The sequence below is a fragment of the Callorhinchus milii genome, unplaced genomic scaffold, assembly GCF_018977255.1.
Source record: "Callorhinchus milii isolate IMCB2004 unplaced genomic scaffold, IMCB_Cmil_1.0 Scaffold31, whole genome shotgun sequence".
NCBI lineage: Eukaryota > Metazoa > Chordata > Chondrichthyes > Chimaeriformes > Callorhinchidae > Callorhinchus > Callorhinchus milii.
In genome coordinates, this window is record NW_024704772.1 from 1,863,321 (window position 1) to 1,878,310 (window position 14,990).

The 14,990-nt window shown below is 49.9% G+C and overlaps 1 protein-coding gene across 4 annotated transcripts; it reads right to left on the reverse strand.

The window, feature by feature from the left end:
• Positions 1-655: 655 nt before the first annotated feature.
• rangap1b (Ran GTPase activating protein 1b) lies at positions 656-13,835 on the reverse strand. 4 transcript variants are annotated; one of them, XM_042345163.1, is made up of 16 exons: positions 13,760-13,835; positions 10,559-10,680; positions 10,006-10,133; positions 8,459-8,518; positions 8,012-8,191; positions 7,273-7,407; positions 6,574-6,732; positions 6,022-6,135; positions 5,702-5,801; positions 4,932-5,016; positions 4,083-4,281; positions 3,454-3,564; positions 2,559-2,667; positions 2,303-2,391; positions 1,959-2,080; positions 656-1,313 (listed from the first exon to the last, which is right to left on the reverse strand). In XM_042345163.1, the coding sequence occupies exons 2-16, from the start codon at positions 10,668-10,670 to the stop codon at positions 1,244-1,246; spliced, it is 1,773 nt and encodes a 590-aa protein (XP_042201097.1). In that variant the 5' UTR covers positions 10,671-10,680; positions 13,760-13,835; the 3' UTR covers positions 656-1,243. The 4 variants fall into 4 exon arrangements, with proteins under 4 accessions (XP_042201097.1, XP_042201098.1, XP_042201095.1 ...); XM_042345164.1 differs by having other exon boundaries at positions 10,559-10,683; XM_042345161.1 differs by lacking the exon at positions 13,760-13,835 and adding an exon at positions 13,656-13,751.
• Positions 13,836-14,990: the final 1,155 nt, after the last annotated feature.

A 14,990-nucleotide genomic window follows, 5' to 3' on the forward strand; every position in this document is an offset into this window, starting at 1 on the left:
GTAATCAGCTCCCACAAGCGACTCATGACAAAGAGAAACCGCCAATGCCGGAAAATCTGAAGTAAGTGCAGCATTAAACCCGTCCCCTTCAGATTACGATCCACTTGCTTCCCACGCTCCTGGCAGTTTCTGCTTCTATTTTACATCACTTATTCAAAAAAAAAAGAGACCGAAGATCTTAGCAAATGGACGGGCACAGTGAAGGGAAACCAGAATTGGCCAGTTTCGGGAGTGGCAGATACCGGCAAACAAGCAACAAGCAGGTACCTTACCTGCCTTCAAAAAACATTAGAGAGACAGAGCGAGAGAGAGACAGAAACAAATAGCAACTCCTCCCTCCCCTGAAAGTTATTAAAAAAAAATGCAGGTTTTAATAATCCTTGCATTTGATGTAGCGCCTTATCGCAGCGTCTTCGAGACATCTCAAAGCACCTCACAGAGCGCACTGTTTTGGCAGAAACTCTTTAGAAACAGAGGTTTAAAAGCGTCAGGGGATGGAAGCGAATCAATCGACGCTGAAACTGCATACAGCACGTCACAACCGAAACTGAAGTGCCAGCTGTCAACCGCGCACCCCCCCATCCCACCTCTCTCTCTCTCTCCCCCAACGTGAAGGACAGAATCCCTATCAGTCCGTGATTAACAACCCATTTCAGAGTGAAACATGTCCGTGTATTTTTTTTTTAAAAAAAGGAAAGAGTCCGATAGAGTCAAAATGTACCACAGGGTCCTGTAGCAAAGTTCTGGAATGTCCCTCCCCCTCCCACTCCCCCACCCACCCCACGGAATCCACCCTTTGCAAAAAAAACACAACCTGGGCTAAAGAGACAAGGCGATTCAGCAATCAACAATGCCTAGAATTCCTTTATCAACGATCCCTGAATATTTGGCTTAAATATCGGTTGCCCCATCTCCCCTCCCGAAGCGGTGAAGAGAGAGAAGGGAAGAAGAAGAAGAAGAAGAAAAAAAAAATGTCTTTCAGCGATCGATCTCTGGTGTCTCCCAAACGCCAGGGGATCGTTTTCCGGTTTAAAAAAAAAAAAAAAGTTTTCCTCCGGGCGAGAAGCAAAAAGATTTCAACCCACAGCTACCGGTCGGCGAGAGAGAAAGCGATCGTAAATTCCAGCGCTGCTCAGTTGGCTCTGCAGGGGGCGCAAGCCTCCTCCGCATCAGCGAGCGTCCTAGATGCTCTAGCACAATGTCCCCTGCTCGTCTCAGCTCCTCCCGTGTCCCGAAGCGGTTGCTAAAGCTCTTGAATAGTCTGGAGTAGGCAGCGCTGGGCTGAGATGCAGTTCTCAAACACGTGGCTAGGCCTGGAGAAGACAGAAGTATTAGACTAGAGAAACAGCCCCCCCCCCCCCACACATCATAGCCAGACATACGCACTGGTGTGTGGGAGTGTGTATGCATTATAGCGTTCATATAATACTCCTTGCATTTACAGCGCTATCTATGTATGTACTGTAAAACACAACGATAATAATCTGATAGGTGCTTGAAAAGGAAAAGATTTCAGGGGGGAGAAAGAGCGGGGAGTGGGACTGATTGGGAAGCTCTTCCAAAGAGCTGGCACAGGCACGATGGGCTGAATGGCCTCCTTCTGTGCTATAATACTCTATTCTAATAATCCTTGCGTTTGATAAAGTGCCTTATGACGTCTTGGGAGTCGTCTCAAAACGCTTCATCGGATATACTCTAAAGTGAATTGACTGTATATTTTGTGGGCGAAACTTACTGTGTGTATTATTCACCCACAAAATACGCAGTCACACCACTTTATAGTATATCCTATGAAGCGCTTTGAGCTGTCCCAACAATGCGATAAGTTGCTGTAAGCATTATTATTATTATATAGATATTGAACCCATTTGTTGGGTCTAAATTTGAACATGGCAATATCCCACAAACAGCTGTGAAGTGAATGACCAGCTTCACATCAGAACATAATCTTTCCTTACTTTTCGAGGAATGCTAAGAGAATAGGGAACAGGTTGCGAGGGAAATACGTCTGTTGAACCACGTGGTTAAGAACCATCAGGGGCTCCATGAGATTACCAATCGCTTTAATCTTCTCTTCACTCTGTGAGGAAAGAAGAGAGCCACATTGTTAGACGCTATCAAAACCGTAGTATGTACAAACAGGCCCACGCCTTCAGCCATCCTCCTTACCCTCCCCACCCTTCCTGATCCCAACCCCCTACTCGGGTCTAAATTCCCTGACTGTTCTGCACCTCGGGATGTCCTAGCGACGTGAAAGGCGCTGTGTAAATGGTAATTTGTTGTTGTTGCTGTTGATGCTCACCTTCAGAAGGCCCATGTACACCAGGAGGGCGGTGATGAAGATATCGTGCTGAAAGTCCGAGGAGTTGAAGGCTTTCTGTAATAGCGCGTCTACAATGGGAACAGAGGGAAACCTCACAATTAGAGAAGTCTTTGGCACCTACAAGAGGACCAATGACGACATATGGGCGTTTAAGATTCAAAGATTATTACACTCATTCGCAGAGCTTCAGAAAGGGCTGCGGCTCTAAAATTAAAAGACCTTAAATTGACAGTACCTATAATTGTAAGCACTGCTGGCTTCATTTCCTTGTCCTTGGAGATTGAGGTGAGCTGCAGAAAAATTCGGGCCACTTTCTCTGCCTTCGACACATCCACAGACGAGACCTTACAGGAGGTGCACAAGATTTTAAACCGGGATTATTGAGTGAGAACAAACAGAACAATGCATTACAATACACCGACAGCAGAACAGCAGAAACCCGACAGCAGGTTTAGAGTTGAAAGGTGGAAAAAAAAATCAGGACAGACACCAGAAAGTATTTAGAAACATAGAAACAGGAGGAGGCCATTCAGTATCTCAAGGCTGTTCACCATTCTATTATATCATAACTCCCCGTATACCTTAATACCCTAACAAATAGCTATTCACCTGTCTTTCTTTACAGACGGTAATTGATGGTTGGAATCCGTTGGTTTGAGGATATACTGGGAGCAGAAGAGATCAAATGGGCTGAAGGGCCTTCTTCACCCAAACCTCTCTGGCGATCTATGAGCCCAGGCACGCATGCACACACATGTACTGACACTATCAATTGAGCCATAAGTGTTAGCTTAAGTCTCTTTGCTTCCCTCTTCCCCCATTCCTAAGCAGAGAGGACGCAAAAGTGCCAAGCTGGCTGCAAGGAATAGGGGGAAGAAAGCTGGGATTAACTTATACGGAGGGTTTTTCCCTGATTTCCGTCCTACATTCACGTTCGTTTGACACAGACAAGCCACAGACAAATTGTGGAGTGCTCCCCTTCAGCAGGCAGCCCATAGAGTGAGAGAGAACCATTGCAATGGCTCTCACATTACAGCACTTGCATTTATATAGCGACCTTCACCCGGCTTATTCTCCCGGAGCATTTGACAGTGGCGGAGTCTGACAAGGATTACAACGACAACGATTACCTGCTGTACTATGAGCTGTATCCCCTTGGGTCCCAGGTTGCGCAGTTTATCTGCTGATGGAGAAGCCATGAATATGGAGGCGTCCAACTGCGGGTTCACAGGGATTGTTATCTAAAGGCAATAGGAATTAATTGTTAATAATAATAATAATGCTTGCATTTGATTATAGCCCCTCATCACACCGTTGAGAGACGTCGCAAAGCGCTTAATAGGAAATACTTTAAAGTGGAGTGACTGTGTATTTTGTCGGCAAAACGCAGCAGCCAGTTGAGCACAGCAGTGACCTACAAACAGTCGTGGAGTGAGTGACCAGTTTTATTTGGGGGATTGTTGGCCAGGACACCAAGAGAGAGAGAGAGAGGGACTTCTGTGTCTTTTTGAACAGTGCCGTGGGTTCTTTAACATCCACCTGAACAGCTAGACAGGAAGCGAGGTTTAACACCTCATCCGAAGTCGGCACCTCCGACAACGCAATACCCACCCAGTGCTGCATTGGAGCATCAGCCTAGGCTATGTGATTCTGAGCCCTGATGTAGTGGGGGCTTGAACCCACAAGCCTCTGACTCAAGAGGAAATGTTGAACTCAATTTATTGGCAAAACCCAATAGGAATATTCAGACTCAATTTACCACAGTGGGTTTAACTATGTGTTGTGGTTCATCCACAGGAGATTCCTTCTCTGTCCCCCTGTCTTCCTCCTCCTCCGCCTCATCCTCCTCATCTTCGTTCTCCTCCTCCTCCTCCTCCTCCTCCACCTCCTCTTCGTCATCATCGATATCTTCCTCGTCCTCATTCTCCTCGTCGTCCTCGTCATCACTCTCGTCGTCACTGAACAGCAAAGACATGGGATTGAAACTGAACGACGGACAAAAGGTTTGCTTCACACTTAAACTGAACAGAATCCAGCTTTATTTTCTTGATAATTCTTTATAAAAATTGCTATGCAACATCTCTCTAGAGGTAATTACAGGGTTCGGATTCGAGAAGATGTGGGTTCAAGCCCAACATCAGAACTCACAGCCCAGGCTAACGCTGCAGTGTAACACCAGTGGGGTGGGCGGGGCGGGGGGGGTGGGGGCGTTAGGGTTAGGCGGACGTTAAAGATCCCGTTGTGCTATTCAAAAAGAGAACAGAACTTCCCCTGGCCAATAAGCCCGCAGATAAGTAATCTGTTGTTCACTTCATGGATGTTTGTAGGGAGTTAAAGATTCTGTTTCATTACTGGAAAACAGAAGGGAGTTTCCTCTCAGTGTTTTGGTCAACAATCATCTGACAGTTTGTGGGGCTTCGCCAAGTTTGCCACACAATAACTCAAGTCACTACACTTGACAGCAATTCTCTGTGAAGCCCTTTGAGAAAAATAATCCTTCCAATTGATATAGCAACACACCAGGTCCTTAGGATAAGGAGGAGGAGAGGGAATAAAAGTCAAGTTGGGCACTGCTCTCGAATCTACACAGTACAATTCCTCACTTTACCTGAGAGTGCCCAATGCATCGCTTTTGTTTTGGCCATCAAAGATTTTTCTCAAATGGACACGACCCTCTTCTCCTAAACAGTTGCCTAGATAGGTTTTAAAAAAAAAGTTAATTCAAGAGGTCAAACGACTGCGCAGGTTAAGTACGGTCACACTGATACACGTTGATCTTCAAGCACAAGGTGGATCAGACTAAATATTAGTCTCTCACTTCTGAGACCCTATTCAGCAGATCGACAGGAGGAAACTCCTGTACTGGACTCGAGTGAAGAGTTGGGGGCAGCCTCAATCCAGCTTGCAGTGAAGAACGGATGCACAGAAAGCAAAACGACATGAGACGACAAAACACTTGAGCTCGCGGGTAACATCTGATCAACCACACCCCCGCAAGAAGCCAGACAGCACAAACTGGCAGTGACCACAGCTTGTGACATGGCAACTCGTAAGTAGGGGGGAAGAGAGAAGAGATCAAAAACAACAATATAGCAGCCCTCAAGCAGGTTAGTGTCCCACAGCGCTTCTCAACAGTGGCTGAACACAAAGCTGAGCTGTGTTTTTTTATATCTATTCATTTTTAAAAATAATATTTAATAGGGCACATTTTTTTTAAGGGACCCAAAACATGACAACTAAATATATAGCCCTCCTCACACAGGGTAGCGTCCCAGAACGCTTAACAGTGAAGCCGAGCTATTAAGAAACCACCGATAACACCAGGAGTTAGGACACATATACGCGCGCCCCAAACAAACACCACACACACACACGTACCATTTAGATCAATTTTTTCCAACAGGGATTTGTGCTTCACAGCTTCAGCCACTGCAATGGCTGCGTCTTTCTTGATCTCCCCAAAGGAAAGGTTCAGCTCCTGTTGACACACGTGCGGAATTTAACGACAAGTGTGACGGACGGAGCTCTGAGACACAAACAGAAACTGGACACAGGTTCTCTCCTCCCTCTCCCCACATAAGCAACATCTTTAGACAAGGTCACACAAGATCCCCGATTTCTCCTGCAAGCAGACAACAGGAAGCAGATGGCCCACCCATCCAACATGAGCTCAATCTTAGGGAAGATTTCATGCGTACCTTGAGTTTACACAATCCAGACTCCACCGCCTCAGCGATGGCTTGTGCTCCTTTGGATCGCACCAGGCAATCTCCGAAATTGATGTATTCAATGTTCTGGAGAGTCCTCAGAGTCTACAAGACACAGAGAGGGAGAAAGAGAGAGAAAAAAAAATCATCAGAGGCAGTTAAGCTATGAGTAGAGGGAGGGAGAGAATTTTTATCACATTCTGTCAATTTCCTTCCATTCTCGTCAACTCTTGGGCACAGTCGCTCACAGTCAACCATAATAAATGAAAGGCGGCAGCCATTTACCCACAGCACTGTCCCACAAACCGTCGTTTTTTGAGGAATTATGACTCCCGGTAATTGATGGGAGAATCGACTAACAACCGGGTTACTTACTGCTTGGTAAACAGGCATGTGGAGTAAGGAAACTTATCTAAAGCTTCGCCTTGCCCGTCTGGGAATTGAACTCAGGTCATCTCGCTTGCGAGGCGTGTCTCTAACACTGCACTACAGGACACGGAGGAAGTCAAAGGAAGTATCCCACTGGCCACCAGTTGCTCCTACCTCAGCCATGGCGATGGCTCCTTCCTCCGAGAAGGTGTTGTCATTCAGGTTAATGACTCTCAAGCGACGGTTGTCGGTGAAAGCCTTGGCGAGGGCGGTGATGCCCTCATGGTTGATTCCATTCTGTGGCATATGGACCTCCTCCAGGGTTCCTATTGACTGCAGAAAAAACGTCACTCCGTTAGTTGCTCTTCCACTGTCCGTCTATTCTCCTCTCTTCCCAAGAAGCGTTTAAAAAGATTCTGAAAGAATTCAATAAGGTGGACGTAGATGATCTGTTTTCACTTGACAGTGAGTCCGAGACAAGGGTAGGGTAGGGCATTGACACGAGGTGGTGAAGAGCGGATTTAACAGGGAGTTTAGGAGGAATGTCTTCACTCAGAGCGTGGTGGCAATGTGGAACTTGCGAGCCGTGGGTGAAGCAGAAAGTGTCAACGTATTTATGAGAAAACTTGATGCACACATTAGGGAGAGGGGAACATAGGGGTAGAGGAGAATAAAGGGGTGCAGGAGAGGAGAATGGAGGAGTTGCAGGAGAGGGGAATAGAGGGGTGCAGGAGAAGGGTGTTACAACGGTCTAAATTCCAAGCACTGATGTTCCAACACATTATGTTTCCTGACCCAGTCTCCCAACTGAAAACAGGCAACTTCAGAAAAACAGAAGGCCTTAGGAAAAAAAACACTTGAAATAGTTTATACCTTGAAAGCATCAGCCAGTGCGATGGCGCCCTCGTTCTCCAGACGATTCCTGCCAGCTATAAAGACTTTCAGGGCCAGTGGCCTCCCCAAAGCCCTCGACTTACTGTGGCACTCGCTCAGAGCTGCAGCCAGAATCTGTAACACACGGGAAATGGGAACAGTCAACTCACAGCTAGTGACTGCCCTTGGGTAACACTGTAGTATCCCTGCATTTCATGCAGTGCCGATAAAGTAAAGACGCACTTCAACTTGGAAATGCTGCCAAATATAGTGACTTGTGTATTGGTAGGCAAACGCAACAGCCGACTTGAGCGCAGCAATGCCCCACAAACTGCAGGATCCGGCTTGTCTGTCTCTATGTCCTCCGTCCACCCATCCCCCCCAATCGAGGTCAGACTTTCAGCTTCTCTGCCCCCACCCTTTGGAAGTCCATCCCAGTCCCTTTGCCTTCCTCCCTCCCTTCAGGTCCCTCCTCTTCGATCACCCTTTCAGTCACCCTGCTACTCTGATCCCAACCCCCACCTCAGCTCCAAATCTCTGACTGTCCAGAGCCTTGGGACGTCTTCCCAACATGAAAGGTGCTACGTACCTATAATTCCTTGTTGCTGTACTGGAATGACCATCTGCTCTGTGAGCTCCGAAACCCAACGTAGGTCTTGAACTACAACCTTCTGATCCAGCGTCACCAGAGTTATCAATCAAGCCAGGCTATAAACAAGTTATATAGATATAATAGTACCTTGCCACCGCCAGTTCCCATGCCGCAGTTATTCAGTCGGAGCTCTCGCAGTGAGTAACACGCCTGGCTCTTCAATAAGGTTTCAAAACTACTGACTCCGTCAGGCCCAAAGGCATTGTCGCTGAGGTCCAGCAGTTTCAGCTGGGCCCCAGCATTCTTCACAGCATCGCCGAGAGAGATCTTGGGAGGAATTGAGGACATTTAGGAATAATAAGTCGGACTTTACGCTAGGACTTTCAAGAAGGAAAATTAATGATACACAAAGCGGATTTAGAAAAGAGCCACCGGTAAAACTCTGGAACACTGTCCCTCAATCCCTCCGCCTTGCTCCCTCCTTCCCCGTCTTCAGGTCACGCCTGACGATCTTCTCTTCGACCGTGCCTACGGTCACCTAACTCTACTGCCCTTCCCAATAAAAGCAAACAGAGAGAAATTGATTTTGCTCACCAGCGCTGGGGGAATCTCGGATCTCAGTCTTCCTGTGAACATGTCACTCCAATGGCAGTTCTTCAGAGAGAGGGGAAAAGGGAGAGAAAAAGAACACTGTTAATTCACATTTGTTAAAAACAAAGTACTTACAGCAAGCAAACTCAACTTGCAAAATCACCTCACTCATACAATGCAACTAAAAGACAAAATTTGCCTTCCTGTAGCACCTCATCATATTGAGCGAGCTCACGGCACATCATATTGTCACGGGTGCCTTTTTCTCTAGGCAAACAGCGCAGCCATTTGGAGAATACATGAGAGAGAAGAGAGGGGTAAAGGTGAGCATGGGGGGGGGGTGACAGGCTCGTGTGGAGTATAAACACTGGCACAAAATAATTGGACCAACTAGATTGTTTGTATGCTGTATAATTCTATGAGCTATCAATTAATCTGGAGGATTGTTGGTCACCAGGAGAAACTCCCTTCTCTTTATCGATAACGTTGTGGGATTTTTAATGTCACACGTAAAGAACAGTCAGAATGGACTGCAGCTTAATGTTTCATCGCAGCACTTTAAGGGTGTCAGACTGTCAGATCAAGTCTTAATGTGTGACTTAAACCCACAACCTTTTTGTTCTGCCAACAGAACCAAGCTGATTGCCTAAATGCTCTACCGGCTACATGAATGAATTTTCACCTCCCACATACTTAATTTTATTATGCATCAATCACACCCCTTAGCAACCAGTCAGATGCACATCCCTGGAAGCAGGTAATCTGTTAATCGCCTTTTGTTACTGCAGTTGGCGTGTAAACCAGGAGAGGTCAAATAACCCACACAGAGAATCACGACTGTGCTAATCTCTCCCGTGCTGGTCAGTCAAATAAATAAATAAATACCTCAGCATTGCTGCGAGCGACTGTATTGCTCAATTGGCAGTTTTATTTGCTGACAAGTATACCAGGAAACATTCCAGCGTACTACTGTACCAGTGTCAAAAGTTCAAAACAACCGGGCAATAAAAGGTGGTTGAGTCCAGTACATTTGCTGTGAAGATAGGGCCATCAAATGGGCCAAATATGAGCCCTTATCTAAACCACTCTTGTGAACACACATTAGGAATAGGATGCTACATATAATAATCCTTGCATTTGATATAGCGCCTTATCACGTCTTCGAGAGGTCTCAAAGCGCTTCACAGAATATACTGTGCGTTTTATGGGTGAAACACGGCAGTCAACTGCCAATTGCACAGCACTGTCTCACAAGCAGTCATAGATTGAGTGACCAATTTTATCTTGAGGGATTATTACCACGGAAAGCTATCTGTCAATCAACTAACCACTGGGTTCCTACTTACTGTGAGGTAAAAAGAGGCATGTGTGTGGATTAAGGAAACTTCCCTTTGGTTTTGTGCGCACGGGAATCGAACCCAGGACTGCTTGCTTGCGAGACAAGTGCTCTAACCACTACGCTACAAGACACCATTTTGTCTTTCAGCAAACAGATTGAGGTTTGTCTACCCGGGGTATGTAAGTTGCAGAATCCTTACTCCAAACCTCACCTCTAAATCTTTTTTGTTGGCCAGGCATTTGGCAATCGCTTGGGCAGCCTCCACCCCGATGGTATTGCCTTCCAGTCGCAGGGCCTGCAGGCCCTCAAATTCCTCAATCTGCTTGATGATTTCAGCAGCTGAACAAAGAGGATGAAATAAGGCTACGCATAAGACTACACATATTTAACAAGAATTAATTAGACCTCCGATTACACAGTCATAAACCTTGCACTTGACACAGGGCCTCATCACATTATCAAGACATCTCAAAGCGCATCACAAGATTACTGTAAAATGTAGTGACTATATTTTGTAGGCAAATGCGGCAGGCAATTTGTGCACAGATTGTTGACTAAGGCACTGAGAAAAACTCTCTTCTATTTTCTAATAGTGTCACAGAACCTAACTGAACAGAAGGATGTCAGTTTAACATCCTATCCGAAGGACCACGCCTCTGACAATGCAAGTCATGTACAAAAGTGTCTACAAGCACCCTGTGGTATTTACAGTCCCCCACCCCGCAACACCACTCTCTGTGACACTGCGCTCTTGGCCCACATACCAGCCTCTGCTGTGTTCAGCTTCTTGCCCCAGCCCTTGAAGCTCAGTTCCCCACCGCCCACTTGAGTTTTTGCCAGCGAGTCTGCCAGCTGAGAGATATCCTCGGAAGCCATCACCTCGACTCTGCTGGGGAACAGAGGACATTTAGAATTATTGATGAAGACAGAACATAACAACAGCCGACTACATTTTTATAACATCTTTCACGTCAGGAGGACTTCCCAAGGCACTGGACAGTCAGGGATTTGCACCCGAACTGGGGATTTGGATCAGGAGGGCAGGAAGGAGGGAGGCACACACACACACACAGAGGCGGATTATCCCTGAGCTCTGTCACTGAGACCCTAACAAAAACACACTGGGTACTAGCTAGAATGTGTCAGCAAGGACTCTACAGTGATCAGGAGCTTTAAAGCACTCCAACGTGTTATTTCTATGTGGAGGGTGCTATTTAAGTACAGTGTTCTCTTCTCTTTCACCCTCTCCTATTCAAAAATGTGTTTCCTCTTTCTGAGTTCAGTTTCCCTGGCACCAAAGCCTTCAGAGCATTGTGGTCAGTCTTCTTGTGAAATGAGTGACAATAGACTACCCAAATGAGGTTGGGCACACCTTCCCACACTCCCACCCCCTCACCTCCTTCAAGACCCTCCTCTTAGACTGTGCCTTCGGTCACCCTCCTACCACCACCCTCTCTGCCTTCCACACCTCCTGATCCCAACCACCAACTTGGGTGCGCATCCCTAACTGTCCAGCGCCTTGGGACGTCCTCCTGGCGTGAAAGGCGCTATACAAATGTCATTTGTTGTTGTTTTAGCAGGGTTCTCCATTAGGATTCGGAACTCTGACCAACCCCCTAACCCCAGCAAAAACAAGACTGATTTTAGTATTGCTACCTTCACTCTGATCGAAAGCTGCTACGTCAGCGCATGTTATAGGGAATCAAACCTGACACCGTCCCGATTGATCTCTGCGGTTAGGTGCTAGAATCCTCAGTGCTAAGCCACTAAGCCGTCAGGGGCGAGAACAATGGCATGGATTCATGCTCAGCCGTTACACAAAACCCAAATTGTTGACCTAAAACGCATCAGAGACACTTGGGTATGACACCGTCATGACACAAATGATGCAGTTTTTCTTGTCATCCTCTTCAAGAGGACAAATTCCATTCCAGACAAGAAAAGGTCCACCTGTAGCGTGCAGCATACAGCAATAAATTACATTTGTATCGTGCTTTTCCCGTCAGGGTCTTAAGACGGGTCTTGAAGGAGGGAAGGGGGTGGAGGGACTGTGGGATGGAGGGACTGTGGGATGGAGTTCCAGAGAATTGGGGCAGAGAGGCTGAATGGTGGGGCGGGCGAGGCGGGGGACATGAAGTAGGCCGGAGCCCGCTATGCGGAGGGAGTGGACAGATTGGTAGGTGGTTAGGAGGTCAACGCTCATAGGGAGGAACAAGGCAATGGATGGAGGGGGGCTTTGAAGGTGAGGACCAGGATCTTGAACGGTGTCCTCTGAGTGATACACATGGAACTCTCGATCCGGTTTGGATACGCTCAGACACTGGCGAGGGGTTTCCGCAAGTGTCGGACACTCGTCTGACCAAACAAAAAAGGGATCGTTACTGGAAGAGTTAAGTGGGAGCGTTACAAGTTGGACGAGAAAGCTTTATTACAAAGCAATTTTAAAAACAAACTGTAAAAGCGAGGGAAATATTTTACAGTCAGGAAGTAATCAGGAAGTACTTTGGGCTGTCAAAATAAGTTACAGCCTCTCTCTCCCACCCCCTTGCTCTCACTCCCCCACCCTCTCTCCCAACCACTCTCCCCCCTCTCTCACCCTTCCCATTCTCTCTCCCACCCCCCACACCTTACCTCTCCCCACACCTTATCTCTCTCCCCACCACACACTCTCACCACCCTTTCCCTCTTGTTCACCCCCCCCACTCTCCCCCCCCACCAACACCTCTCTCCCTCCCCCCCCACCATCACCTCTCTCCCTCCCCCACCAACACTTCTCTCCCTCTCCACCACCTCTCTCCCCCCCCACCACCTCTCTCCCTCCCCCACCATCACCTCTCTCCCCCCCACCATCACCTCTCTCCCCCCCACCATCACCTCTCTCTCCCCCCCGCCCTCACCACCCTCCCCGCCCCCACCACCTCTCTTCCCCCCACCACCTCTCTCTCTCCCCCGCCCACCATCACCTCCCTCCCCCCACCACCTCTCTCCCCGCCCCCCCCCTAACCTCTCCCCCCCACCATCACCTCCCTCTCCCCCCACCATCACCTCTCTCCCCGCCCCCACCATCACCTCTCTCCCCCCCCCACCACCTCTCTCTCCCCCCCCCACCACCTCTCTCTCCCCCCCACCTCCCTCTCTCCCCCACCGTCACCTCTCTCCCCCCACCGTCACCTCTCTCCCCCCACCGTCACCTCTCTCCCCCCACCGTCACCTCTCTCCCCCCACCACCTCTCTCCCCCCCACCACCTCTCTCCCCCCCCACCACCTCTCTCTCCCATCACCACCACCTCTCTCTCCCCCCCCACACCACCACCTCTCTCTCCCCCCCCACCACCACCTCTCTTCCCCCCCACCACCACCTCTCTTCCCCCCACCACCACCTCTCTCCATCACCACCACCTCTCTCCCCTCCCACCACCACCTCTCTCCCCCCCACCACCACCTCTCTCCCCCATCACCACCACCTCTCTCCTCCATCACCACCACCTCTCTCCCCTCCCCCACCACCACCTCTCCCCCATCACCACCACCTCTCCCCCATCACCACCACCTCTCCCCTCCCCCCCCACCACCTCTCTCCCCCCACCACCACCTCTCTCCCCCCCCACCACCACCTCTCTCCCCCATCACCACCACCTCTCTCCCCCCCCACCACCACCTCTCTCTCCCCCCACCACCACCTCTCTTTCTCTCCTCACTTTTCGCTCTCCTCTCCTCTCGCTCTCTTCCTCCACCATTTCCTCCCCCCCCCCTTCTCTCTCTCTCTCCCCGCTGCCATCTCTCCCTCCCGCCCGGCTTTCAACGAGAGGAGAGACGGTGTGTGCGCCGCATCGAAACCCCTCCAAACGCGAACGTAATTACCGGCAACGTCGCCAATTCCAAACACACAGCCGCGGCCCAATTTCCTCCACACGCCCCGGGTTTCTCCACCCTCCCTCCCCCGCCTTTTTTTTTTTCCTTTTTACCTCACGCACTCCCCTCGCTCTCTAATGGCGGCCACCGCCTCTCCAACCCGGCACCCGTCAAACCTGGGCCGTCGCCTCCCGCGCGCGCGCACGCGCGAGCGCCGGCCGCGCGGTGGGCTTCTGGGAGTTGTAGTCGCCGCGCCGGCGTCACCCAGCGGCCGGAGCGGTCCTCGGAACTCCAGCTCCCGGCGGGCCGCGCGCGGCGGCGATGCTTGCGCTCGCTCGCCCGCCTCGCGGGGGAGGACTACAAGCCCCGGCATGCCTCTGGCCTCGCGCAGGCGCGAGAGAAAATAACTGTCAAAGTTGACGGTTGGAAAGGGCGCCTTTCAAAAAAAAACCGATGGGGGGGAAAGGGAGAAGGCGGCCCAATGGCGTCCTTGCATCTGGCCTCATGCTTGATTGATTAATCCCTTTGGCTTTTCCCATCGCCGCGTCTCGAAGGTGCTCCGCGGTGTCCCACCGGTGAAAGCGGCGGCCGATTTAAGGCGGGGTGGGGGCGGGGTGGGCGGTGGCGGCGGTGGTGGGGTGGGGGGGCGGAGAGACGCCGCGTCCCCGCGGACGACGGCCAACACGTTCACGTCGGGGAGGACGGCCCGAGGCGCCGAACTGCCATGAAGTCGGCAGGCGGTTCCACCAGGGGGTGGGGTGGGGTGGGGATTGTCGGCCGGGACGTGAGGAGAGAGAGAGAAACTCCCTTCTCCTTCCCGGAGAATCTGTTAACGTCCGCCTGAACCGGGGCGCCGATGGGGGCCGCCTCGGTCCAACGTCTCGCCCGATCGGCACGGCGACGCTCGTGGGGTGCAGCGGACCGCGGGAAGGAAAAAAAAAGGAAGGAAGGAAGGAAGGAAGGGGCCGGCAACGGCTTGGCCGCGTTGGGCCCATCCAACAAAAGTCATAAGATGGACAGTTATTGCCATCGTTAAATAAAGGTGAGATACCGAGGACCGAGGAGAGAGAGAGAGAGAGAGAGGCGTGACTGAGAGGTTTATTGTGCTTCTGCTCTAGAGGTTGAGGTGGGGGGGGGGGGGGGGATAGGTGCAGCAACGTTGACAATGTACCTGGTCTGACCGTTTACGGTCAAGAAAAAAAAATCCAGGTTTGACCCCTGGTCGGTGTTATTTGATCACAAGATTAGCTTATTAGTTAACTTGGCCAACTTGAGCTCATCCCCTCCAGAATAATCTCAGCGATGGAGGACTACAGTTGATTTAGGGGCTATAATGGGGGGGCT